Here is a 27,803-nt window from a genome sequence, read left to right on the forward strand (position 1 = left end):
CATATTATGTGGTTAATATCACTCAGCTCATCTACTTTTTGATAAGCCGTTCTGATCTCTCCCTTTTCGGCGAAACCAGCCTTTATTCTTCCAAATGTTACACACAAGAGAGCCACGCAAGTGCAGCGAGAGGCAATCAATGCAGAGACGATCACTGTGGGGGAAAGTAGAGGAAATCACAGCTGTGTTAAATGCCAAATGAAGCAGGAGATGATTGTGTTTCACAATCAAAGGAGGGATGCGTTTCTTCCTCTAATGGGTGTGGAGACGCTGAGATATGGCGGGAAAGAAAAAACAGACAGGGGGACGGGTGTTAGAACGTATCATGACAAAGCTTAGATCAGCGTCGCGAAGTAATCCAGGGCAAATTAGCCTCTGCTGTGACACAAGTGTCACGGACAAGAAAATAGCTTCGAGGCCCAAACTGTAAAAACCAATACCCTGTTTTCTTTTTGCTTTCTTTTCTGAAGAGCCACTTTGATATTACAAAAGTCGCCTTTGACACGGGCAACAAAACTGCCTCTAGGTTAAGAAGTTTCGAATTTAAGTTTATGGTTGCTCGAAGGAGCTTTACTTAGGAGGAGCTAATGAATGCCTAGCGAGCCAGTGGGTGCCGTGTTTCTTGGTTCCTACCCAGGCAGCACCATTTAGCCTAAACCAAAAGGTTATACCTGAGACTATCACCCACTGTGATGATACGGTAAGGCTGTGATAGGCTTCTTTGCCTCCAGAATATCCTCTCTGATTGGTATGATAGCATGGTTTTGATTAAAATGATAGAAAGAAACCTGATTGCCACACTGAGTTGTGTTTTCCTAAGCAAGGAAGCTCTCTGGGCTTAACTTAAGCGTGTCTTAAGATGGGAAAATTCCTCCAGACACAATTAGGACTGAAGGTCCATACATAAGCAGAGGTCACCCAAGCCATGGGGCAGTTGAGCACTAGCTCAGGCTGTTTTCTTCTTGCAGGGTGCATGAGCACGCAGTCAAATTAGAGACTTCATGTCACAATGTCAAAGACAAACGCCCCCAGTCTGCGAGAAACAGCTTTCACTGCTAAAACCATCAGAACTGAGCGCTGCTTTAGAATCGGCAACATCTGTACTTTCCTGACATCCTCGGGGGGAAAAGGACTGACTCACAGAAACCATTTTACATAGAAACGCTTAAGAGAGCACAAACATGGCATTGAACTGAAGGTTCAGCAGCATTTGTTGCTTCAACATGAGCAAAGAGAGCAAAAGGGGGGGAAATGCACCTGAGAACGCTGGCAGGCGGTTTGTTTCTGCTCACTCTTTCTGCTTTTGTTCCCAGAACGTAAGTGAAGGTATCATGTTGGCAAATACGACAAAGTGTTGCGTCATACTGAATGGATATAAATGAATGTCTTGTTTGGCTAGACTCCCATGCTCTTTTAAGTCATTTATTGAGGTCACAGTCTCTCGTTGGCAACCAGAATCATTTGGAAACCTCTGCAGCGTCTCTACAGCGTCCTCACCTTACAAATGAATGATCTTCTTTCCAGCTTCTGCGATTTTCCAAGAACCACAGATGTGCTCTTCAAGGGGTTTTTAATGGTGGTTTTACCTGAACAAGACACCGACATGTAAGAGGAGAATAGAACAAGGACACTCTGGGAGCCGGTGTTGTAATTCTGTAAATCTGGACTATACACACAGTTTAAATCTTAGACTCACATTTCATCTCATGCTCTCCCGAACTTTCAGCAGGTCCGAGGTTTGAAAGATAAGCGCTGCGCTGAGAAGTGCTTTAAGCTGCTTTTTGTTGACGCAAGCCTCGCCTCTTGGACTAGGCTGTGGGGATATTTTGAGAGTCTTTTATTTTTTTTTTACTGTGGCTGTTTAATCGCTTAGAAGTAGAAGGATTTTAAAGATTAAGTTTCTGCTACAGACTTGTTTTAATTTAGGTAATCTTTAGCCTATGCAAACGTAACTGTAGGAAACGTTTGATTCATTTACTCAGCCCGACTCCCTATCAGTAAACTGACATGGCTTCAACGTGACATTTGCAGGGGCCAGTTGGTGAGGCATATCAGGCTGCTGCAGCGTGCGTGTGCATGTTTCTGGGATCATTTGTGTGTGTGTGTGTGTGTGTGTGTGTGTGTGTGTGTGTGTGTGTGTGTGTGTGTGTGTGTGTGTGTGTGTGTGTATCCTTGCATGTGTTTTTAAGTCTCCGTGAGACAGGACAATGCTAGGCTTGGAGAAAACCGCCTCCTCTGAAATGTTTGAAGTGACATTAATGAGCCCTTGGTGTTGTTATCTTGAATATCCTCACTTATCTCACTGGGGGACAACCAAATTTAAATGTTGAGTTAAATTGCCTTTTATTCTCCTGTGCACTTCCTCCCACACCAATGTGCCCACACCGACCTGTTGTGCGAGTTGCACGCAAAAAAATTCTCTGGTATTTGTATTATTTGGGTTTGACAAAGTAGTCTTCAAAATCTACACTTCACCGAACAAGTTGCACACAATAAGGGTTCTCAGAAGAGAAAAAGACCATAAATACGGGCTGTTATCTTACTTTTGCAGTATCTATATAAGTACAGAAGAAGTACGCTTTCTAACAATGTGTTACTTTTCATTTCCTTTCAACCCAAAAAGCATTTTTCCTCAGAAAGCACCATTATAATCTATTCACAGGACACCACCGACCGTAAACAAGGTTGCTTTTCGCTCTTTTTTTTTCTTGTGCATTTGCAGTGTGCTGCTCAATGTGAAAGCAAGCCTGGACGATAGAAAGCTTTCTTGGCTTTGGCACCAGGAGGGTGGGTGCTATCGTTGTGTCCAAAATCCAGTTCTATTTTTGCTTGCAGAATGTTTTCAAGCTTTCAGTAACAACCCGATGGTTATCCGGTAAAAACTCTTTCTGTGTAAACCCTCTGAGTTTAGCACCACACAGGCTGGACACCGGTGGCAATTAAGACGTGTCACTAGGTAAGTAAACAGCGTGGGCTGTGCCACATGTCCATCCATGTAACGGCAATGGAGACACGCCATTAAAAACCAAAAATGTCAGCCTCCTGGTGCAGAAGAAGGAAATGTCATGGCCTCATCAATGTCAAGTTCGGCTTTACAGTCATGTGGGTTACAAGTTCAATGGCATGAGATGGTGAAAGTTGACAACAACAAAAGTGACATATTTCACAAACAGCGAAAAAACAGCAGTGTATAATCAGCACAAAAATTTACAAGATATAATTCTGGGAAAGATTAAAATCTGCCTGCAGCTGGGCTAAAAATGGGTGTCTCTTCGATCCTGTCTCGCTGTCTGTCAATAACCACTGACACTGAACAGAGTCTCACCAGCTGCTCTGCCATCCTCTCCAGATGTGTGAACTCAAGGGTCACCACAAGCTTGTACATATCACACTGGATACTAAAAATAAACAGGAAAGGCTACTTGTACACTAGCTGCACTCCTCGCTTCGGGCTACAAGAAATACAGCAAAGTTCTTGCACATCTTTGGAATATAGCAATAAGAGTTTGCAAACATGCCAGAATCATTGCTTCTTCATGCAGCTGCCTGCATGCTTATGGAGAAATAACATGACAACTCAGTAAAGAGAATGTCCTCAAAGACAAAAAAAAAAAAAAGACAAAAGGCACGATTACAAGAAAGCAGATGACGGTGATTGAGCTTTGTGAGACCTTTAATTTTGCTTTTGTTGTGAAAAGAACAATGTCCTCATCAGTTCCTGCTACTCTTCCATCACTTTTCTCAGGTTTGTGGTAGAAACTGTCTGAGAGCAAACATGCAAAGTCTCCCTCAGCAGTGTTTATGACATGCAAACAACTGAAAAATGCAATGCAAACAACTGAAAAAAAAAAAAAAAAACTAATATAAATTGTAATAAAAAATATGCAATACAGGCTCAAAATGAGGAAAGAACACTTATTTTTGAACTGCATGGACATGGACGTTGCATAGATTTCTATGTATGGAATAGCCTGTATATAAAAGATGGACTTGGCTTTCATGTCTGAATAGTGAAACCACTTTTGAAGTGTCTTAACCCTCTGGGGTCGACGGACGCGCCGGCGCATCAAAATCACATGACCAATTTAAGACGACACAGCTACAAGATGCAGCGACACAGAGTCTCCATTTCAACCTGGGTCGAAAGTGCCGACTTCAAACTATATACCAGTTTTTGAATTGTGTCGATGGGCAATGTAAAACCAGAGTTATGATAAAAAATACGCGCAATGTTTTTTTCTGAACAAAACAGTGGCGTTTACAGCGGGAAGAAAGGTAAAAACGCTGTTTTCTACGGACAGCGCTAGCAAACACTCTCCGCTTGCGAGTGAAAAAAGAAAAAGAAAAAACACCGCTTCCCTATTGGTGTTAAAGTTTACCATGTCAGCCAATCAAAAAACTGATATGGCAACATGTGGTTGTTTAGGGAGAAGGGGGTTTTTAGGAGGGACACCCATGACGGAAAACGGGCGAGCGAAAGAAAGAGAGAGAGAGAGTTTTCATATGTGAGACATTAGTGACGTTTAGCGTGTTTGGAGGCTGTAGTTAGTGTGTTGTGCAGTTATTGTTTTGTTTTGTGTGTCAGTTATACTGCTGAATGTCAAAAAAGCCATCAAAGGCAGATTCCAGTGTAAACGCTGTTCCCACATGGAAAACAGGATTGATCCACCTCCTGCTGTCAGACCTGCAGGGTTTAGGCCTTTGGTGTTCTCCTGTCTTATACTGAACAGAAACTATTTTTTTGGACTGGCACAAATAATTTGTGTGCCTTCTTATTTGATGCAGAACACCTGATAGTTCTGTAAATAGATTTAAATGGTTATATAAAAAACGCCTGAGGCCTTTGCTGCATTTTTAGGTAAATAGTACCATATAACTTTGTTGTTTGCAAAATTTGTGCAAAATTTTTGGAAATGTACCATTTCTATTTGCATTTCAAGTTATGAAAATGATTCATTAAACATGTTTGTGGGTTTTACAGTAAAAAATAGAACTTTTTTCTACTCAGATTTTGAATTTTTTGTCTGAATTTAGATCAATTGTTCTAATATAGTTTGCCAAAATGAAAAAATAACTCAAATTTCAGATATTTGAGGTCGTGCTGAAAATAATGATACCAAACAAGGCAAGATAAACAGTTTTTAAAGGTTAAAGATAGAGGTAAAATCAAAAGTAGTCAAAAACAGCCAATTATACCCTGGATCCCAGAGGGATAAAGAACAGATGTATGGAAGTCTTTGAGAAAATAACCCTTCAGTTCACTTCATGTAAAACATAAGATTTTCCTAATAAGATGGTTTCAAAGTTTCTTACTAAACACAGCATAATGTTCACTTTGCATATTATGGCCTCCATTAGTGTGCAGAACGACAGCAAATGAGGGTTTGCTTCACAGTGAATCCCCATTATTAACACACAAGCACGTGACACCTATAACTCTACTCTACTGCAGACTTGAGTCTTTAATAGAGGGTTGAGGGTTGCAGTCTGCCTGAGACTCTTTCCTTCATGTCTTTCCACTGTCCCATCTAACAAATATAATAAACACGAATACATTTTTAAAAAAAGAAGCTGTGGCAGTAAAATGATCTGCTTGAGGCTTCAGAATTTGGACTCTGAAAACCAGTGGGTGGTTTTGGCAACGGCCACAACATCTTTTCCATGTCCAATGCTGAGAAAGTTGGGACGCTGTGTAAAATTTGTTACATAATTGTAAATTTTAATAAAAGCAGGATGCAATGTTTTGCAAATGCCATATACTCATATTTTATTCACATATTGAACGTATATGAAAATAAATGTACCATTTAGAGTAAAATATGAGTTCATTTTGAATTTAATGCCAGCAACACAACTCAAAGAAAGATGGGAAACGGCAACAAAGGGCTGGAAAAATGAGTCTTCCTCACAAGAAACAGCTAGAGGGACACTTTGCAACTAATTAAGTCAACTGGCAACAGGTCAGTAACATGACTGGGTGTAAAAAAAGAAAACTGAAAAAATGGAGACATCTTTTTGAATAGTCAAAATTCATAGTTTTTTTCTCAGAATTACAAATTTCACAAACACAGATGTGAATATAAAATAGCTTTTCAGAATCACAATATGGCTAGAATGAATAATAACAATGTGCAATGTTACTTATCTTATAAGAAAGTGGTAAGCGGGATAAAAAAGCATAACGCAGGATGGAGGACGGACAGAGAGTGCATGCACAGAATCATCATGTTGCATTATAGTAGATTTGTATATATGGATGAAACCCCTCGTGCCAGTAATTCGTCGTGAGAACGTGACAACATGCAAAGCTTCCTCCGCTTTCTTCCCCATCGTCATGCTTGATGTGGGGACTGTCCGCTGTGTCAGTGACTCAATACCAACGGCCTTGTTCCCTCATGGCCCTGACTGAGCCAGGCTAACGCGCAGGGACAGGTTGAGTCATGTGGCTGGAGACGCTCCGCTGGCGTGTTGCCTGTCTCTTCACCTCACCGCAATCTCGTGGATGCAGCCTGACAACAGGCTGCGTAAGCGCTGCGAGTGGGCCTTTCCTCAATATGACACTAGATGCCAGAGTTCAAGAACGCTGCAGCCGTTACGGTTTCTCAGGCCAGTTCTTTCTACCCGTTGGTGTCGAACTACATTTGCGGCTTTTGCAGTTAAGCAAGAGTGGAAGCAGCAGTGGCTTTGTGGGTTTCCCAGATTCACTTTTTTGTCACGCTGCATTTTATCATCATCAAATCATCAGTTGATTCTTGGTATAGTTTTAAAAGGAAAATCTATTTATGATGTTTGATGTCATGTTCCAAGGATATTTATTGCTGTTTTTGGTTTCTCCTGCTTTCAGTGTTCAGTGTTGTTTCAGTTATTTGCCTCCTGTTTTTTTTTTTTGTGCATTTGTTTTCTCATGTCTCACTTTGGTTTTACTTCCAGGTTTTGTTCTGTTCCCTCCTTTATGAAAATCTGACTTGATTAGTTTTATCTGCGACTGATTGTTTCCACACCTTCTTCTCACCTGACCACCAATCACCCCTTTGTATGTGCACATAATCCTTTGGCTTCTGCAGTTTTATTTCTTTTGAGATTTTGTTTATTTAGCCTGCCTGAGTAGTCTGCTTTTAGCATTATTTTTCCAGAAGTCATATCACAGAGAGCTTGAAAGAAACTACAATATTTTTCCCTTGATTCATAACACCGCCAACAACAGTTTCCTTCTGCCTGGCAGCTCCGTATTCAACATCTTCTGTCCAGTATAGCCGCTACCTCTCCTCCGCACATGTCAATATCTCAGCCTTGCCTCTTTAACTTTGTCTCCAAACTGATCAACCTGAGCCGTCCCTTGGATACGTATTTATCTTCTCCATCCTTCACACCTCCTGTCTTTTTATTAGTACCACTGCCTCCAAACCAAACATCATAGCAGGTCTTACTACCGTCTTGTAAAGCTTCTCTTTCACTCCTGCTGCTGCCATCCTTCTATCACAAATCACCCCTGACACTCGTCTCCACCCACTCCACCCTGCGCTCTCTTGCAGACTCTCTGTTGCTTTGGATGATTGACTTCAGGTACTTACACTCATCCACCTTCACTACCTCATCTCTCGCAGCTTCACTGCTACACCCGTCTCTCTCTCATTCACACGCGTATTTTGCCTTGCTTCTAAAAATATAGATGAGCATATAACAGCATCATAACAATGACTGCCAAGGATGTTACTGAACCTGTTCTTCTGAAACCTGTCAGGTATTTAGTCCAAGAAATTCATTTAGTTTTTAAATTGCTTTCAGCTTTCAGTCCCAGTTTGGTGGGGGAAGCAAACTGCTTGGTTGGGTTTAGGAAAAGATAATAGTTGGGGTTAAAATAAACCTTCTCAACAGCATTAAACATGTCCTAGATAGCCTGTCTGGTAGAAAACACTCAAGCATCTTTATTAGGCTTTTTTCAAAAATTAGTTTAGACATTCAATTAACCAGAGTTTTAGTCGAGTTTGGTGCAAAGCTGTTTCTCTTGTTTGCCTTTGCCCGAGCTGTTCTGCCTCCCCTTGCGGCAATATGCGAGGAGAATGATGAAAAACCACTCAGACAGGAGATTTCAAAATGTCGACACACTATGGTGCCATGGGCCAACTCTCTGAACACGGTGGTGAGATTTAAAAGTCTTTACCCCCTGCCATTAGAAAATTATTTGCTCTGCTCCTGGAAAGGACCCACAACGCACAATAAAGCAGCAGGAAGTGCCTGGATCCATGCACTTTTACAAAGTGAATCAAAGCAACTTAAGACTTTCGCCCCGTAGCTTGACACTTTCAGAATTAAACCCAATTTATATTCACGCCACCCTTTTCCGCCTGGAGCATTCACACTCGCTGGTACAGATATAGTCTTCCCTCCACGCTCTACATCTGGCCTCTGTGTCGGAGAAAGGGACTGAGAAAAGACACACTTGGAAATCTCTGGTGAACAGCTGGCTGCCCAGTAAAGCATGTTATCCCTAACTGGATCATGACGAAGCCAAGTTTTAAAAAATAAAGCCTCCTAAAATAGATGTCGCTTCTTTGTCATGGCTCTGACTAATAGAGAACCTCAGCCTGACTAGGACACGGTCATTGTGTTTTATCGTATGAACAAAATGCAGGTGTGAGCGTGTGCATTGTGTACTTTGCACATCCGAATGTGTGGCCATGCAGCCTTTATTTCGCTGCCCCCGCGTGCTGCAGCCTGAGTCACTTTGCATTAATTCTGCAATGGCTTGACGAAAACAAAAAGCAGACCAGTACAGGCTTTGGATGGAGCCAAGTGAGCCATGCAGGCTTGTGGGACCTTATTGCCAGGATGATGTCACCACACCTGCCTGTGGGCCTGAATTATGTGAACAGCAGCAAGGACATCACGGCTGTCCAATAAGGTCATTATTTCTTCTCCCGAAGACCGGTCATCAACACGTTTCCTGTGGGATTTCTTTTACATGAGGAATACCAATGTCAAAGTGTCCGGCCAAAAAAATGCGATTAAACGATGATCAATTTAAGTACAGTCAATGGGATTTATATTCATTACTACAGAGGCTTGGGCAGCAAGGATTAGTCACTCAGTTTTGTACAATCATATAAATTTTGATTGGTTAAAAAAAAATTCCTGTTTCTGGTATCACATATCTGATTTAACGTTTTGATTTGATACACATGTTGATGGTCTTCGCCACACACACACACATATTTAATTCTTTATGTGTGTGGAAAAACCCAGCTCATGAGGAAGTTTTCAAGGATCTCCCTGATTCTGTCACAATGATGTCATCAGAGTTATCCCCCTGTCAGGCTTATGGGAAGTGTAGGGACATTTTTGATGTCACAACTGTTTGCTTTTACATTATGTTATGTCACGCCACTCTGGAACGCCTATTCTCTTGTGTTGCTTGGGCCTAATTGCTAATGAGGTGTGAATAAAGGCATGCCTGAGGCTGATTTTAAGGAGACAACACCTTTTGCCTTTATGCTCTTTTGGATACCAACGTTTTAGCTTTGCTTAGTGAATAATTTAAAATAAAAACCACTTTTGAACCGAAATATTTCACAAACTACTGAGATTTCGCCACACAGAAGTAAGAGGAAAATGGTTGGACTGGAGAAGGACTACAGAAACATAACAATATCAGGTCCCACTCCTGTCAGCTAAGAACAAAAAACTGAGGCTACAGTTTGCACAGACTTGCTAAAATTGGACAATAGAGGGTTGGAAAAATATTGTCAGTCAGAATTTGGTGTAAACATAAAAACATTAATCCATCCTGCCTTATATAAGTACTTCGGGCTGCTGTAGGCGATGTTATACTGTGAACAGTATTTCTTGGCACACTTTGGGCCTCTTGAAGCCAACTGAGCATTGTTTCAGTGCCTCAGCCTAATTTGGAAGCTCCTTTGACTACGATGACCTGGATGACTGAGAACCTTCACAGACCTCAGCCTAATTATTGCTGCTGACCATTTCCATCAGTTTATGACCACAGGGTACCCACCATTGAATTGAACTGAATCTGCTGCTATCAGGATAGCGAGTCAAGTCACAAAACTTCAAACTGGTTTCTTATTCACTGTACTCAAGTGGTCTCCACAGTCTCCAGAGCTCCTTTGGGATGTGGTGGAACAGTAGATTCACATCACAGATGTACAGCTGACAAACCTGCAGCAACTGTCTGATGCCATCATGGACCAAATTTTCTAAAGAATGCTTCCAGCAGCTTGTTGAATCTATGCTACAAAAAATTAAGGCAGTTCTGAAAGCAAGAGGGGGTCAAATCTAGAACTAGCAAGGCGTACCTAACAAAGTGACCAGTGAGTGTCTATTATTGGGGCCTAATTTAAAACATAATGAAGCAATGAAAACACAGTGACAGACAGCATCTGATACCAGCTACTTTAAAACCGAGGTGCTGGATCGTTTTTATTTAACTTAAGCATATTAGATTACAAATGTATTATTTTAGTTGAAAGGTGCAAAGAAAAAAAATCCCACACTCCGTATTTACAGAGGAAAACTTCAAGTGTAAGAAAATACAGTGATAAATAGCAAATCTGTTACTGTTCCCATTAAAAATGGATTGTCAAATACATTCTCTCATAAATCTTCATATCACAATCTTTACATATTCTGCGTCACATTATTCCAATTTAACCATTTAATTTCTATGACATGTATAATAGTTTAAAACATACTCAGCACTGGGGACAGAAGTAGAGAGAGGTGGCGTCCAATTAATATGCTTGCTTTAGGGACATTCACCATTGTTACTTGTTCCTTTGCTCTCTTAATGTCTCTACAGATTAAAAAGTAAAATAGTAAAACATTTCTAAATTGGATAATCTAATATGGTGTAAAAGGTGTAACAAAATAAAATCTCTTAGTTTTCAATAATCTTTCTGGACTTCTTGTTTTTTTTAAGGTTAGTTATGTTTAGCATGCGCTGCTACACAAAAATGAAGATTTACCAGCAATTTAAGCTCCGCTCTTCCGTCACAGCTGAGAAAATCACTCTCGTAAATGAGCAAAGATGTAGGAGCTGTACAGCAAGTGAGGCTTGACTGTGTCGCCTTCATATAATTGTTTCTCTCTGAGTGAAACCAACACAAATTGCACAGAGAAGCCTTTCACACTAAACCACATTTGCCAGTGCAAGTTGTGTCAGTAATTTAAGTCCGTGTTAACTGTCAGCAGAGCACGCCATACGGCTGCGCTGTAGTGGTAGGTGCTGTGAAACTAATTTCACAGTAAATTGCATCGATACCGCCGACCTGCTTTTTGCCCGTTTCTATTCACACCCTCATATTTGACCACTTCTTGGACTAAAAACCTCCCGCCCTCACTCATCTTTCTTTCCTCTGTTAGGACAAAAGTATCTTTGCAGCATAGAGCAGCAGCCCACCCAAACCTGCAGTGGCAACAATGGCAATGACCCTGACTAGGAGGAAGTCCATGGAGTCCTCTAGCTTTGTGTGGAGCCGCAGGACCTGCCGGTGGGTGTCCTCCCGGCTGCCTGAATTCTCAATAACATGATTGGCCAAGCCACGCTTTTCATTGAGCGGCATTTGCGCGGCCACACGCTGCTCAGCCTGCTCCTGGGTCAGGCCGTCCCTCTGCATCAAGCGCGAAAGCTGAGTGGCAGGGTCACTGAAAGGGAACAGACGATGGAGGTTATTTATGGTGCATTCATTGTGCCTTGTTAAAAAAGGTCCACTGGCAGTGAATCACATCATTAGGAAGCAGAAAAAGCTAGTTTTAAAGGCCACTTACTGTCAAAAACAAACAAAAATGTTTAACGACTTCAAAAATGAATACTGTTAACAGCCCCAAAACGAGACTCTAAGGTAACAGGAAAAAATGAGCAGTGTGCTTACCAGTAAACTACAACAGTGTGGTTCAGAAACCGAGTGAGCCGTCTGGTTTCAAAGAGAAGCGGCACATCCAGAACCACGTAGCGGTATCCTAGTGAGAGCGAAAGAAGTCAACATTACAGACTGTATGTAAAAGATGGACATACTTATAGGTTTGACAAGTGAAACTACTTTGGAGACGCTTTGAACTGCGACAATATTATTTTTTCTTCAATCAGAGCCTCTGATTGAAGAAAAACAACACTCGTCTTCTTTCATCACTAAAAACTTTATGAGCTCAATCGTTAGCTTCACATCTTATTGGATATAACAGAGTAAATCGAATAAGAGTATTATTGTTGGGTCTTTACTTTACAATATAAAGGGCTTTGAGGCAACTGTTGTTGTGATTTGGTAAATACAATTGAATTAAAAAACTGAAATTGAAAATAAATGACTGACAATTTGCTACTGTGCGAGAATCAGAATCAGAATCAGAATACTTTATTAATCCCGAAGGAAATGAGAACAACAGGGTTTCAGTGTTAATATAGCAGGTCTTTTCAAGTCTTACTGACCAAAGAGCTTAAGGTGCCCATGTAGTCACACAGCACTCTTAATACTAAGCTACTGTGTAGAAGGCAACAGTAGCTATTGAGTGTTTAACCTCTCCATATTTTTCCCACAGTATAGTTTTATCTTTGTTTTTAAAATCGGCCACTCTGCTGCCAGTACACTTAACCTTGTGTTAACCCGGCTCCATGTGACAACAGTGTTTACAACTATGACTCTTCAAGTAACAATAAGAGACAAAGAAAAGAACAAAAACCACGAGAGTATTGCTATAAACACAAAGTTTTATGGGAGCAAACAGCAACGTTAAATTAAGGCGCCAACTTGTTTCTTTCGTGTTTTTTATTACGAGCCTGACAAAAGTGAGAGTGAATTTCTTATGTTAGATAAATGCCTGCAGTGCAAGACATATGGACATGTGTTCATAAGTTCATGCATTTTAATCATAACCTCCATGTGCCCCAGTCTGCACAACATATGGGTGTGATGGCACTGCTTTAAGATCATATAACAAGTGATGTTTGTGAAGTTTATTTAAAGGCATGTGTGATGCCTTGAGACGCTAATAATTGAATGCACCGAGAGAGTGACATGGGTGTCTTACTGAATTCATTTTAATCATAATGTTCAAACATCTCATACATTTGACTTGCAAATAGCAGAAAGTTTGGTCTCGCCTCTTGCGCCACCTACACTGCAAAACAGCCTTGGCTCAAATACAGCAGATAATCGTCCTTCCTCTCTCACCTCTGAGAAAGTAGAAGAGGATCTCTTTGAGCATTGCTTTATGAATCTCTGGGTGGGTGATGGAGTTTAGCAGCTTCCTCTTCTCCTCGCTGGCGAAGATGATTTGGCCCAGCTTCTGCCTGTCGATGTCGCCGTTCTCGAGCAGGATCCCTGGCCCAAAGTGGTGCACGATGCAGGAATAGGCACGTGTGCGCTGCTCAACAACTGCGGACAACAAAAGGAAGCTTGAATGAGTTAAACAATGTAACAGGTTCAAAATTAAAGTAAATTTATTTACGACCAGTAATCCAGCTGGTCATAAAAAATAGAGGCTGAGATGATATTCGGAACAGACTTGTCACCGAGTGTAATGAAATAATTTGCCTAATGCCTTATATTTCCCCTACATGCAGCTGTGCACTCTTCACCTAGTTCTGTGACCTTTTTATCTTCTCTGTCTAACTAAAACATCATCCCTGCAGTCAGCAGAGACATCCTTCATGATTCATGCTCTCTCTGCAAGCGCTCGTCCTAATGAGCCGGGGTTATCTGAGAGAGCGCCGCCTGAAGATGGCTTCAGCTCGATGACACCCCTGACCAGTATTTCATGTTGAATTTGTGTTCGCCGTGTCAACAGTTTGCAGGGGAGAGATAGCCACCTACCTTTCCTGGCCACGACATCGGCATCAATAATGGGGCATCCAAGCTCCCGCAGCATTGAAGACACTGTGCTTTTCCCAGAGGCAATGCCTCCTGTCAGTCCCACCAGGTACATCTTTAAGCAAACAAACACAAAAATGCATGAAGGCAAAGTAAGTAAAGTAATTACACTAGCGATGCACTGATATGGCCCTGTTGACAGCTGTGGGCCTATCAGAGAATAAGATGACATTTACTAATAGCAGTGGACGATGTTTATCTGCCATGTCACATTAACATTGCACTGACTTAATGTTCAAAGATAGTCTGATTAAGGCTTTAAAAAGCTACTTATTACAAACAGCACGAACTGGAGAATAAACGCAAAGAATAAATAAAATAAATGAATAAATAAACATTGGTATTTACCCAGAGTCCCAAAATAACACATTTACTGTCATCGTTTTTATGGCTTATGGAATAAAAGGGCCAGTTTGGGTATAACACAATTTCTGACACAGTAAGAAATTCTAGAAAGTCCATAAATGTTATGAGTAAACAAATAGTACTGTGGCAACCCACTTCTTTCTATTTTTTTTTAGTAAAATGAAAGGTTTTTAGGTAATCTTTCTTCTAACTACTTTAAGTAGTCTCCAGGGATGGTTCTCCAGGCCTCTTGAAGGACATTCAAAGCTCTACTTTACATGTGGGCTGCGTTTTGCTCCGTTTTCTATGAAAATGATCCAACACTGTTTCGATCATGTTGAACGGGCTCCGGGGAGCCCAATCCATGACTGATACTGTTCCTACTCTTGTGTGTTTTTTCTATCCAGTTATGCTTTCACTGTATTGACGGTGTGTTTGTGATCATTCTCATGTTGAAAAATGAAGCCAATGCCAAACGAGAGGTGACTTTTGCACTCTACAGTAACTTTTAATAAACATAAAAATAGTTATTACAATCTTTATAACCAAATAACAGATATTATTAGCTTCTCCTTTTAAAGGTTTTGAAGTTTCACAACACGCCCCCTGCTGTGGAATTAGGTGAATTACACTCTCCATATAGTACCCGGCTATGCAAAGTCAAACTGGTTTGACTGGTCCGAAAGTCAGCTTTGAGGTTATTCTCTATTAAACACCGGTCAAAAATAAAACCTTTAAAGAAACGACTCGGTCACGATTTAACACGGCAGAGAGCGGCTTCTTGTTAGTATCAGGGTGGTTTGACACAGCGATTAAAACAAACTCATGTCAGGGGAATTTTAGCTTTACCTTGTCAGAGAAAGAGAAAGTCCTTAAACCGGCTGGATATACAGCGGGAGTCCGGGCAGAGCAGAAGCACTAGAGGGGGGGCTGTTGCGTCAAACAACAACCAGGGCTGCTAACAGGCTAACACAGGTGTTAAATCAGGTCAGAAGGAGCTCAAACAACAACAACGCCATTTTTACCGGGTCCAGCTCAACACGAAACCCAACAAATGAGCTGGAGACAGCGGTGCTGCTGGAAACTGCCCTCCTTTACAGTTCACCTGTATTCTACTCACTGCTAACAACCTAGCTGCTAAGCCTGACAGGCGCTACCTCTTAATTAACCCGACATCTCATATTTCTATTAGCGTTGGTTCCGCCTCGCTTTAGTTCCCCGTCAAGCAAAACTCAGCGAGTCCAGCTTTCTCCAAAATGTGTTTATTTTAAAGCAAAACACGCACCAGCATGAGTCAAAGATATCCGTGCGCTGTTTGTAGTAAATAAAAGTAAAATTAAACATTTATGGTTGAAAATTACACCAAAATACATCTTGCAAGTCCTTTCTTAAGTTTAAAGAAAATTAATCTTCTTTTGCATCCGTATTTTGATTTGGCGTCTCTGAAGAAATGTTTGAATGTTTAGATCTTTTTCCCCTGTGGATCATTTCGCCTCCATTCTCCCCTTCCTCGCGCTCCAGTCTGCCTCTTTTCACGAAATGATTTATCCTCGACTCGAGGCTCTCGCAGCACGGGCGCTCCAGGAGCGGCCGGTAATTTCTCTGCCTGCTGCCTTCTACCAGCCAGCAGTGGTTGGTGGACACAGCTCCTGTGGATGAAGAGAAGTGAGACAGTTTGTACAATGTTTTTTCACAGCAGGCATCTTGACTCATGTCAAAGCAGATAACTGGCTGGCCCAACTAGGTGCATTCCTAGATCCTGAAAAAAAAAAAAATACTCTGACATCCTAGAAATACAGGTACAGCCACTTCATTAGGTACAACTGGTTGTTAGCGCAAATATCTAATCGGCTAATCACAATGGAGCAAATCATTATATTTAGACAGATTCAAGACGCCCTGACGTTTAAACAGAGCATCAGAAGCGGGAACACTGTAGTTGGTGGCAGATGAGCTGGACTGAGTTTTTAAGAAACAATTACTTTACTGGGATTTTCCAGTAGAAGTCAAACCTTGAAGCAGATGGGCTACAGCAGCAGAAGCCCACACCAAGTGCCACTCCTCTCAGATAAGAACAGGAAACTGAGGGTACATTTTACATGGTGTCACCAAAACTGTACAATAGAAGATTAGATTAATGTTGTCTGATCTGATGTGTCTCGATTTCTGCTGCAACATTTGGATGTTTGGATAAGAATTTGGTGTAAACACATAAAAGCATGGATCCATCCTGCCTTCTATCAATGGTTCACACCGGTGACAGTGTCATAGTGTGGAGGATCTTTTCTAGGCACACTTTGGGACCCTTATTTAAACTCCACAGTCTTCCATGGTCACTCATCTTCTTCTGATGGTTACTTCCAGCAGGATAACACAAGAATTATGACAGTTGTGAAGGTAAAAGGAACGACATGCACCTAACAAAGTGGCCTGTAAGCTCATATCCACACACAAAACAACCGAAATGAGATGCAGAAATCATGTATAACAACCACATGTAGACACAAAATATCCCAAACGTGACTCGATATTATCATTGTGACACTAAACAATCAGAAATGCATAAAACAGCAAAATTTAGGCAAAAAAAGACAATAGAAATATGTACACAAATCACAAAATTTAAAAAAAAAAATACTATAAAAAATACAGTAAATAACCACAAAACAACTAAAATTATGCAAAACATAACTTGAGAGAAACTGTTTAAATGCCTTAAAAATCTTCACTTCTCTTATCCAGCTTCTCACCTCGGTCTTCCAAGCCCTGGATCATCCCCTGCAGGACGTGGGCCTTCACCGTGCTCTGGGTCCAGTGCTGCTGCAGTGCAGCCAGGACAAAGCCCCCCTCTTCACTCTCCTGCGTCCAGCTCAGGCCTTCAAAGTGGCAGTCGTACAGCACCAAAGGGTAGTCTACTGCCATGCTGAAGATGACACAGATTCATATGATAAATATATTATTTTTATTTGAATATTTTAACCACTTCTACAGCAGTCAGTTCACCTGTACTGGGGCTTCCTGGGGTTATTCTCCACATCCAGGAGCTGATTGATTATATCCGCGGCTTCCAGCTTCTGTCCAATCAACAGAAGCACCGCCATCATGCACCGTACCTGCAGCACATAAAAGGAAATAACCAAAAATTCCCTACGTACCACCAAACCATTCAACCTTAAACTCCATGAGATGCTGCATCTGACATCCTCTGACCTGGTTTCTCTAAATCTGAACTTTCACATTAAAAAATGTTTGCAAGAGATGAAGGGTAAAGGGAAAGCAGTGTAGAGTAACTCTCTCCTGGTACCTGGTGGTAAAGGAAGGCTAATCCTTTGATCTCAAATATGAAGAGGTCATACTGGTCTGTGCTGGAGGCGTGCTGAGGCTGCGCAGGCTTGACTGTGGCTGATAAGATGGTCCTCTCGAACTGCAGGACACCGTTGCCCACGTCCATTTTACACAGGTTCCTGAAGTCGTGAGTCCCCTCATATCTGCCGGATGCAAGGAGGTTGTCAAATAAGGGCTAAGTTTTAAAGGTGTGTTTACCTTTTATGTGTTCTCCACCCACCTTTTAGCAGCTTCCGCCATCAGCACCACATCCAGAGATCCTCGGGGGAAGTAGTAGCGGTACGTGCGGGACTGACAGTCGAAGCGTGCGCTGAAACCCTCCGCTACTGGTGCCCAGTCCAAGACCCTGATGTCCTGCGGCAGGACTCTGTTCAGCATCTTCACATATGGAAGCTCAGAGGTGGCAGAAGAAGCGGCTTTGGTACTGACGTCAACATTTTCAGGCAGTGTGATGCCCAAACCGGCACAAAACTGCGTGGAGCGCAAGTCGATGGTTATGACCTGCGGGGGAAAAAATTAACCACATGAAAAACTATTAATAGTATTAAGGTACAGAGACTTTTCAGGTTAAAATGGAGGTCGATGATAAGCTGTGGTAACTCATAAAGGGGGCATCCGACAGAAGGAGGATATGAGTAAAAAATATGTATCTCTGCTAACTCACTTGGGAAAAAGCACTGACTCCTTTATCAGTGCGCCCACAGCGGTGGTAATTGGAAGTCTGGCGGTCCTGGATCAGCCGAGTCTTTAGCAGGGCTTCAAAGAGTCTGGCCTCCACAGTGTTGTCTGTGTTCTCCTGGACTGCAAACCCCTGATAGGCCCACCCCAGGTAAGCTAGCCGCAGAGCCACATGGCGCCGGGGGTGTGTAGAGAAGTCAAAAGGACGATCTTTTCCTGCTTTCTTTCTCTCCTTTTTGCTGCTGCCAGTGTTCCCATCAGGTTTACAGTCTTCATTAAGGGATGGACTGGATGACATTTCAACATTTCCAGTTTCACTACTCTCTTTCAGCTGGGACCGGAGCTTCTCCAGCTCAGCCTCCAGCTCCTTTATCCGCTGGATTAAAACATCTGACATGCTGCTTGGAAGAAAAAACAAAGGAAAGAACATTTATTTAAAAATTTACTTAAATATTTCTACAAATAATCAGCCCAGCTTATATTCAATGAAGCCTACGTAATCATCTCCTCTTAGTTTAATTCATGTCAAAGTTTATTTAAGGGTTTTTTTGGTCAACTGTACTACAACTGGGCTTATTTTTATAAAGTGGACTGAACGCTACACACAGCCTGCTAGCTAGTGAACGAAGTTAGATACGAGGGATTTAGTGGGATTAACGAGGCCGTAAATTACATTACAGTTAATCTGTGTTTTTACCTGTATTTTCAGGCTCGATGTTTTCGATTATTCTGCTCCTCTGTTAGTTTTGCTTCTGGCTGTCGGGATCACGCATGCTACTCCCCCCCTGATAAGTTTATCGGGAGGCGGACGAATTTTGCCAACGGACACATTTCCCCCCCTTCACGGGATTTCTGGGAAATGTAGTTTAGTTGCTTAAATTGTCGTCAGCCGATGACTGCCATACTTAACAGTTATTTTTATACTCCCCATGAGCGAACATACCATAATATGGGTAAAAAACAGACCAGAGTTTATTTCTAAAAGCTTGTCTTACACTATTAACCGTCTGTATCTATTACAGAAAACTATTATATGTATTCAAGGTAATGGATTTTTACTCCTCCCCCCTAGCCTTTTCTTAGCCTAAAGTGCCATGTCCTCAATCATCTTTGTTCAACTTACGTTTAAGTTGTAAAAATGAAAATAATTTGACATTTTTCATTACTGTGGCATGACTTTCTTTATATTATTATAGACCAAATTTTGTTTTTGCTATTATTACATTTATAATGTTTAAGTCTTTGAAATTGTGGCACTGAATTGCCTGTACCCAAATCTACTCTAAATAGGGCCCTCATTAGTCCTCGAGTCACCTGATATACAGCAGGTTTTATTTGTTTGTTTGTTTTGAAATTCAATTAATCTCAATTTTTATGAGTATAGAACCAAATCACAACAACAGTCACCTTAAGGGGGTTTATAATTTAAGGTGAAGACCCTTAAATAATAAAGAAAAGACCCCAAACAATCAACAAAGGCTATGATGACCCCCTATGAACAATTACTTGGTAACAGCGGGAAGGAAAAACTCAGTTTTAACAAGAAGAAATCTTTGGCAGATCAAGGCTCAGGGAGGGACAGCTATCTGCCTGCTAAATGGTTGAGTGTTTGAGGATGACAGGACAACCATTCGAGCTATTATAGTTTTGTATTTTTTGTTTGTGTTTGTGTTAGTTTTAGTCTTTTTAATTAAAAGTGTATGGATCACACATGCCAGGTACGATTTAGTAAAATCAGTACAGGTATTACAATAAGAACACATAACTTTTTGAAAGCATTTGAATCACATTCTTGTAGACATCTGCACCTTGGAAATCATCTACCAGACTTTTATTAGCCTTTTTCACCCCATGTTTCAGATGAAAGATGACACAGTACTTTAATTCACAGTGACTGAGAAGCTCCTACAAAGGAACCATGCGAAATCTTCTATTTTCCTGTCCAATGCACCTTCCTCGTGATTCCTGTTTGTTTGTTTGTTTGTTTTTTGTCAGGTCAGGAGAACAGGAGTTCAAACACCAGAGGGGCGGACATATGGCAGTTATGCCTATATTTTGTAAAGGGATCCACAGCACCAACACTTGTCTTTAGACATCACAAAGAGATGAAAAAACACACAAAAAAAACCCCTGAAACTGAGCTGAAAGTGTGTTTCTTTCCTCCAGCTATTTGTGAGAGTCTTTTCATTTATTTTGTATAGCAGTAGCTTCACAGGGTAAGTGGCACAGCAGTGCTGTCAGGCACAACTGTTAATTATTCCAGATGCAGAGACAGAATTGGTCGGACTCTTGCATTAAATCACAGTCTGCTCTTTTCTACATGTCCGATTACACATTAAATGGCATGTAATCACAGTTTGGTGTTTGTCTGCTGTATCGCAAATAGTTTTTCAGGATGGCTACCAAACTAATCTGCCCTCTCTGCTCATTAAAGGGCCAATTCACCCAAAAACAAAACAAGCAAATAAAGACTGTCCATCCATAGAACTGGATCCAAAGTTTGGAAACGCTGATCCAGCTGTAAGTCATGGCCCTGGGTCCGTCGACCTTTTGTTTTGAATTGATGGTCTCTCGTTTATTATTTATTATGCGATCCCAACATTGCGTAATATTTATATTATTTCTGGTAGTAATCCTCGTAGTGTGTTTAGTCTTGTTCTCTATTCTAAATTCCTTTAGAGTTTATGTCTCTTATTTTTTTTCTTCCTCCTGTGTCAAGTTTCTTGTGAAGTTCATTTATATGTCTGTGTCCACCCTGTGTAATTATCACTTCCTATTTTACTTTAGCTTTCAGTTTTCCTTTTGTATTTTATGCATTTTGTATTTTGGTTCTTAGCCTGAATAAATGTTTCACTATTAGCTCACCACCATCTGCCTCTATGTTTTCTGCATTTGGGTCCTCACAAACGTCGCAATTTATGACAAACTAGCGCACTTAATTCTCGTTTTTCTTTAAAGACATTAGACATATAGCCTGTAAAATCATTCAAACCTGGAAAAGAACAGTCAAAAATATAACTAAAAGCCTAAAATGAAAGAATTCATGCCCATGATGAGTGTATGTAACCTAATCACAACACACGTTTTTAATTGTTAAAAGCTAATGAAACAACACCACAAAACCTCAGAGCGATCACATGTTTAATAATTATGTGCATAGTAAGCATGAATGTTAATTTATAATAGATTTTTTCACCACTATAGCAGATCAATTTCTCTTTGTTAGATACCAGCTGCAATTATAGCAAGTATGTAGATAAGATTTTTTTCTAGACACAGTCGAGCATCCAGAGATAATAGAGCAGTGATGATGCATTAGCTGATGTTTTCGTAGTTCTTTCGCTTAATGTCCAGACACAAGCACACCCCGACTAATACTCCAAAAACCTGCAACAGGGAAAAGGTCAGAAGTTACTGGCAGCAAATGAACTCAATGGCACACCCAAAAGGTTATTTTCTTGTTCTGCAAAAAAGTAATTATTTCTTCATTTCATCACCTGAGGCAGTCAGGATGAGACAGGCTTTATTATCATTCAAGTTATCCTCTGCTATTTAAATATTCCTTACAATATCTGCTACTGGTGGAAACTAAATTACTAAATTAATCCAGTATACATGTTTTTATTTTTATGTAGAGACATTTGGGGTATCTTTAGATGTTTGACATTTGTGATTTTTCTTTGTCTTTTTTCCACCTAAAACAGATTAAAATTAACCTTTTGGGCTCACACTGGCTCCTGCACAGTTAATCAGTAGGTAAGTGTACTGGATTGGCATTTAAAATGATCATTTCTTACAGTAATATGACATTTACTCTTGCAATGTGAGCATTTTGCTTCACACTTAAATGTGAGCAAGGGGAAATTGCAGAAGCTTACCTCCGTGACTCCAAGAGCAATGCAGACAGCACCGACCCACACCAGATTTTTCAACAGGAAGACACTGATTGCCCAGAGGCAGCCCTGAGGAGGATCGCACGGTCATAAAATACAGTATTTGTTTGCAGAAAATAGATGAAAATTGCTTGAAATGTTTTCCTGTCAGACCTTTTTATGTGCCTTCTCCTTGTCCTGTCCACAGCCCTCACTCTTCACCACGCAGCAGGAATCTGGCACGGCGTCGTGCTTTTCCCAGCCCGCGCTCTGGGACCAGTCGGCATAGCTGTCCGCACCACAACACTTGAACTGTAATGATAACGACACTGCGATAGTGAAGCACCAAAGCTGTATTAATCACTGGTTGTGACTATTTGTGGTTCACGATAAATATTCTTCAAGTGTTGCTTTGTGGAAAGTCAGTTTGTCTACTTAACTGCTAATTTTCACACAGATGCTGAAGGCGTGTTATTTACACTTACTAGCCACTTTATTAGGTACACCTTGCTAGCATTGGGTTGGGCCTCCTTTTACCTTCAGAGCTGCCTTAATTCTTCATGGTACAGATTCATGCTGAGATGTAAGCCTTCAAACTTAAACTCCCTAAGTAATTGCAGCATTTTTCTCATTGCTGGTCTTTGTTAATTACCCTCTCACTCTTTGCAGATTGTCTTCACACTCTTATATTAAAGTTAGTCATCTTAATCTGACTGTAAACAAGAGCACTCAGATAGAGCAACTCCCCCTGAGTAGCAGGGGCAACACAAAACCTTTGATGTTTTATGATGTTTTTATTACAACATGCTGATGTCAGCCTGCTTTTATAACAACCATATAATATCCATAAAAATTTGTGAGTAATATACATTTTTTACTGATTTTCACATTTGGCGTGACCTCGGCCTTGACCTTTATCTGTTTTTCACCTAAATTAAATCAGCTTTTGCTGTTAATGGCATCCAGCAATGCACGAAATATGAGCATGTCGTGCTGAAAACTGTGGACATTAGAAGGTGGGTACACTGTGGGTCACAATGACATGGAGATGTTCAGCAATGATACTCATTTGGTACTAAGAGGATGAAGAAAGTATCTTCTGCTGCATTAAACCACCAAGAGCTTGAATCATTGATACAATGCAGCATGGAGCCACGCTTTCATGTTTACACCAGATTCTGACCTTACCATCTGAATGTTGCAGCAGAAATTTAAACCAGGCATCATTTTCCCATCAAGAGAGGAAATGAAGAGTCCCTATAAGGGGTTTTTGCACTTCCTCCAATCCATCAGGTGTTTCTCAAAAATACAGAACATTACAGTAGGCTCTGCGTGTCACCTTTTCCTGAATTTTGTCAATTGCATGTCTCCTCTCAAGGCTGTAGTCGTTAATCACTTCCTGTGCTTTGGCGTTGACACCATTAGCCATCTGCAGAAGGGCGGCCTACAGAGAAAATCAGATAAAATAACCAGAACAGACGCTAGAACTTAGATATATTTTAAGTAATGCTACTGATATTATGACTGGAGAACCACTGCTAATGGTAAAATTTGACCTTGATCTCAAGTAGTTCCTTTCTGGTGCGATTTTAATGTCTTACCCTACTGCGAAATATGTAAAAGGCGGCTCCTGTGAGGACCTCCAAGAGGATGATCACTATCAGGATGCAGATGAACTATAGATAAAGAAAGTGAACGCTGTTAGAGATATCCAGAACATCTCCAGTGCTCATTAAAAAAAGCTTTTGGAAAGAATCTCCACTTAATCACATTTAATTTCATTACAGTACTTACACAAGCAACCATAGATGAACTATTAAAGAATGCACCAATGTGGCCCAGGAGGGATACGAAGGCTATGATGACCCCCACTGCAATGAGGACTATAGCAATTTTAGACAAGTTGCTCCCTGTGAAGGTGCCGATATCTGAATACGTCGAGTATTGCAGCACTCCTATAGTGATGAGGGCAACCCCAGACAGCTGAAAAAGAAGTTTAACAGCATGACAGCAATGTAGTGATTTACATGGAAACAATAAATTAAAAGAGGGTGGTTTTATTCATTCCTGTCAATACGACCTCATTTCAATATAAACTTACCTGTCCCTATGTTAAAAAGTAAAAGCAATTTCTAACGCTTTGAGACTCCAGCAAATGAAGCAAACTTGGAACAGTGGTGAACTTTTTCCCAGGAGTGGCCGTCCTACCAAGATTACTCCAAGAGTTCATCGACGACTCATCCAGGAGGTCACAAAAGACCCCAGAACAACATTTAAAAACCTGTAGGCTTCACTTATATTAGCTGAGCTCAAGGTTCATGATTCAATAATAACAAAGAGACTGGGTAAAAATGGCATTCATGGAAGAAAACCACAGCTGACCGCAGAGAACAGAAGAAGCACAAAGGCTCGTCTAACATTTGGCAGAAAATCTGGGTAAATATTCGGTGGACTGACAAGACATAAGCTAAACTTTCTGGAAGGTTTGAGTCCCATTACATCTGACATAAAAATAACACAACATTTTATTTAAAAAAAAAAACATCACACCAGCAGTCAAACATGGTGGTGGTGTGTGATGGTCTGGGGCTTTGTAGCTACTTCAGGACCTGGACGAGTTGCTGGAACTGATCAGAATTGGCCAGAAAATCCTGAAGGAGAATTTCTGCCCATCAGTTTGTACCCTGAAGCTCAAGAGCACTTGTGTTAGTATATGTTAGTATATGTTATTTTGTCCTTTATAATCATACGACCATTGTCTGTTATTGGATTTTTGCCCTTTGACAGCTTTGTAATTGGATTGTGTGCTCTCACTGACTGCCTACCAGTGTGTGACATCCTCTACTTCAGCGTAACACAGCGTTATTTGCATTTCATAAAATTTGAATGTGTGTATTGCTGGCACAGAAAATTATCAACCTTAATAATACATCTCAAAAGTATGACATTTTTCTTGAAATATTTTTAAAATAGATATATTTCATAAAGGTTACTCTGTGTGGGTTACACGTCATGCACCAGTTAGTATTTAGGGCATAAAATTTCTGGAGCGTGCACAGGACACCGTGCAGGTTTATCTGGCGATGATACTGATTAGCTTCTAAATTTGTTAAAGTTCCCTTTGCTCAACTCAGCTGCTACAACCACACAAGACGGCTTAATATGAGTGTGTTTTGGAAATTTGGAAGGGCAAATCAAGTCTCTTGTTGCATGTGTATCTTCCCTTGGATAATCCGGCATGCAGTCAAAGTTTCCTGGACTTCTAAAAAGATGTGAGTGATTCAATTTTGGCTTTATTCTTTCGTTACCTCTACTACTCCTGCTCTTTATTGATTCTAATCTTTCTATGATATCACCAATCCGTGCTGTCAATCATCACTTCTCATCAAAATTAGATAGAATAGATTTGCTCTATTACTCACCAAGAAGAGCGTGTTGAAAAAAATGAAGCAACACTTGATGCCGAAGAAACTGCACATTTTGAGGTGGTCTGAGCAAATAATAAATAAGTGAATCCAGAAGGTTGCAGACTTCCCTCAATCCAAATACGGGTCAAGTCAGGGTGAATAGAGTGCAATTCGGTGGCGAGTGTGTCATATGACCCTATGGAAATGAACCGGCAGCCCGATAGCTTTCAAGTTGATGTAGGTATCTTTTGAATGCATCAAGCCCGTCTTTGCATAGAGGCGTCACACATCAGTGAATACAAACTGCGCCGTAATATATAGTCATTTAAATACTGGGAATTTCACTCGATAAACAATCTATAAATCTAAAAGGTCGCCCCCAAATATGAAGATGTTTTGTCTTTTTAAACATTTATGTGGTAGATGTTTGCAGATGTTCTGCCTCTCTTTGTAGTTGTTTTGGGGCCTTCAGGTGATGTGCAGGATCATCTGTAACCAGTCTTCAGAGCTCTTTGATCTCTGTAGATTATTTAGATTTTATTGTGACTATTTTGTCTCATTTTGATCATTTTCTGTATGCGGTGTGTTTTGTAGTTCACAATCAGGTGTAGCCGGGCCTCACCCTGTGCCTGCGGTTGCTAGTCAGTAATCCACAATCCCCTGCAATGTAGACACTGCAGTGTGAATATTATTGAAGCAGATCCATTTTCATGACTAGTATGTTTAAAATAACACGCCATAACACTAAACACTAAACAAAAAGGTGCAATTTAAGTTTGTTTCTGTATTCTTATTAAAATCCCAATTAAAAGAAACCAACTTTTACCACAACAATTTTTCTGGAATATTTTTATTCAGTATTATTCTTTTAATTTTGTTAAAGTCCAGAAACAGATAAATAAAATCTGCATTTTTGTCTCAAAAAATATATATAAAAATTTAGTTTTCTGTCTTAACTCTGAGCAACTGCAGCACTGTGATTATCTGATCTTGCTTCTTCAGGGCTCCTTCCTTCCTTCCTTCTGTTTGCGGACCAAGCTCTTCCCCACCAACACGTGGATCACGGGCCGCCTGGCTCGACTCACAGTGACCTCGAAATGAGATGCAGAGATGCTTGTTGCACACTGCCAGAGTTCTCTTTGTTTCTCACATCTTTTTGTATTCTTTTCCTTCTTCCTTCCTCTTTCGTTCTTCTTTGATGTTTGCTCTTTTCCCTCTCCTGCTTTCTCTGGAGCTCAGGTCAGACTGCCTCAACCTGCGAAGAGCAATGCTGCATCATATTTTTCTCTGTTTTTCCCTTTAACCACCGGATTGCAGGCTCTTTGAACGTCTGTCTAAAGGTTTCCTTCAAGAAGCAGTAATCATTAGAGAACTAACAGAGGGTTGGCTGTCAGTCAGGAGGCAGGTTTATCTGTTGCATCACAAGTCATTTGTGTTCACTCATGCCTGTGGTTTTGTCTGCCTTCTTCTCATCACCGAGTCTCTGTCCGTGGAGCCTTATCTGCTTGTTCTTATCTGCCTGCAGGATAAAGAAGAATATTTGAGATTACTGGAGTGAAGTCTGCTTCAGTGCTGATAGTTTAGCAAAGCAGTCAATTTTTATGACTTGAAAAGGTTAAACCCAGGACTTGGATGAACTTAAATATTCTCACGGATGGATCTTAAACACCAGCGAATTTAGTTTTTCAGCAAAGTAAACAATGGCAGATTTTATCACCTCTGCAGTGCGAGGCACATAGCCACAGGGGGGCTCCATTTCCAACCATTTAACTGTAATAACACTGACATTCACTAATATTTGGACTTCCATTGCTTCGATGTCACAGAGTGATGGAGAGATGGAGTCTGGATGTCTCTGAAGGAGTTTGTGGGAACAGGACGCAAAATAATTACAACATAGTCTGCATGTCTTTGAAGGACGTCATGAGAACAGGAAGAAAAATCATTACCATAGATGGAGTAGTCAGTCAGGGACGGAGATCATCGTCCTTCCTTCTCTTTGCTTTTCCTGTTTTGAATTCCAGGGCACTTCGTCAAAAGCTTATGTGACTTCCGCTTGATAAGAATCATTAGTCAGGAACGAGCTTGGACTCTAAGGCTGTGCTGTCTTGGATATTAATGAATATTAATGAAAAATTAATGAATATACATAAGTTGTTGGACAAAGATAGACTTTTTTTTTTAGTTTTGCCTCTGTGTGGATAATAAAAGCTACACAAGACTTTCTCAAGATGAATGACAATGTTGCAGCCCAAGAGTTTCTCAAGGCAACA

General features: G+C 40.8%; 3 protein-coding genes across 3 annotated transcripts; all 3 read right to left on the reverse strand.

The window, feature by feature from the left end:
• Positions 1–10,396: 10,396 nt before the first annotated feature.
• On the reverse strand, positions 10,397–15,381 carry dcakd (dephospho-CoA kinase domain containing). Its single transcript, XM_084937582.1, has 5 exons — positions 15,078–15,381; positions 13,827–13,938; positions 13,185–13,388; positions 11,889–11,976; positions 10,397–11,661 (listed from the first exon to the last, which is right to left on the reverse strand). Exons 2-5 carry the CDS (start codon positions 13,936–13,938, stop codon positions 11,376–11,378), a joined length of 690 nt encoding a protein of 229 aa, XP_084793708.1. The 5' UTR covers positions 15,078–15,381; the 3' UTR covers positions 10,397–11,375.
• Positions 15,382–15,474: 93 nt separating this feature from the next.
• pus3 (pseudouridylate synthase 3) lies at positions 15,475–19,088 on the reverse strand. Its single transcript, XM_084937581.1, has 7 exons — positions 18,949–19,088; positions 18,238–18,649; positions 17,794–18,074; positions 17,533–17,716; positions 17,232–17,341; positions 16,979–17,151; positions 15,475–15,877 (listed from the first exon to the last, which is right to left on the reverse strand). Exons 2-7 carry the CDS (start codon positions 18,646–18,648, stop codon positions 15,633–15,635), a joined length of 1,404 nt encoding a protein of 467 aa, XP_084793707.1. The 5' UTR covers position 18,649; positions 18,949–19,088; the 3' UTR covers positions 15,475–15,632.
• A 2,311-nt stretch (positions 19,089–21,399) lies between these two features.
• On the reverse strand, positions 21,400–25,602 carry LOC146381507 (CD63 antigen-like). The gene is made up of 7 exons (XM_084938676.1): positions 25,546–25,602; positions 23,918–24,106; positions 23,725–23,799; positions 23,463–23,567; positions 22,298–22,435; positions 22,130–22,213; positions 21,400–21,638 (listed from the first exon to the last, which is right to left on the reverse strand). The coding sequence occupies exons 1-7, from the start codon at positions 25,600–25,602 to the stop codon at positions 21,567–21,569; spliced, it is 720 nt and encodes a 239-aa protein (XP_084794802.1). The 3' UTR covers positions 21,400–21,566.
• Positions 25,603–27,803: the final 2,201 nt, after the last annotated feature.

This window comes from Perissodus microlepis, chromosome 8 (assembly GCF_051167445.1).
Source record: "Perissodus microlepis isolate ML-2025 ecotype Zambia chromosome 8, ASM5116744v1, whole genome shotgun sequence".
NCBI classification, from domain to species: domain Eukaryota; kingdom Metazoa; phylum Chordata; class Actinopteri; order Cichliformes; family Cichlidae; genus Perissodus; species Perissodus microlepis.

What these genes read in the sequence shown, in the direction of transcription:
- pus3 (XM_084937581.1), bottom strand. Translation starts at nt 18,648, where the DNA reads ATGTCAGATGTTTTAATCCAGCGGATAAAGGAGCTGGAGGCTGAGCTG. An exon ending in GAGTCAGTGCTTTTTCCCAA is followed by an intron (nt 18,075 to 18,237) that starts GTGAGTTAGCAG and finishes TTTCCCCCGCAG; the next exon opens with GTCATAACCATCGACTTGCG. An exon ending in CCAGGGCTTGGAAGACCGAG is followed by an intron (nt 15,878 to 16,978) that starts GTGAGAAGCTGG and finishes CTTCATCCACAG; the next exon opens with GAGCTGTGTCCACCAACCAC.
- dcakd (XM_084937582.1), bottom strand. Translation starts at nt 13,938, where the DNA reads ATGTACCTGGTGGGACTGACAGGAGGCATTGCCTCTGGGAAAAGCACA. An exon ending in CCTCTTCTACTTTCTCAGAG is followed by an intron (nt 11,977 to 13,184) that starts GTGAGAGAGGAA and finishes CGCTCTCACTAG; the next exon opens with GATACCGCTACGTGGTTCTG. An exon ending in CACACTGTTGTAGTTTACTG is followed by an intron (nt 11,662 to 11,888) that starts GTAAGCACACTG and finishes GTTCCCTTTCAG; the next exon opens with TGACCCTGCCACTCAGCTTT.
- LOC146381507 (XM_084938676.1), bottom strand. Translation starts at nt 25,602, where the DNA reads ATGTGCAGTTTCTTCGGCATCAAGTGTTGCTTCATTTTTTTCAACACG. An exon ending in GTTCATCTATGGTTGCTTGT is followed by an intron (nt 23,800 to 23,917) that starts GTAAGTACTGTA and finishes CTTTATCTATAG; the next exon opens with TTCATCTGCATCCTGATAGT. An exon ending in TTGACAAAATTCAGGAAAAG is followed by an intron (nt 22,436 to 23,462) that starts GTGACACGCAGA and finishes TTATCATTACAG; the next exon opens with TTCAAGTGTTGTGGTGCGGA.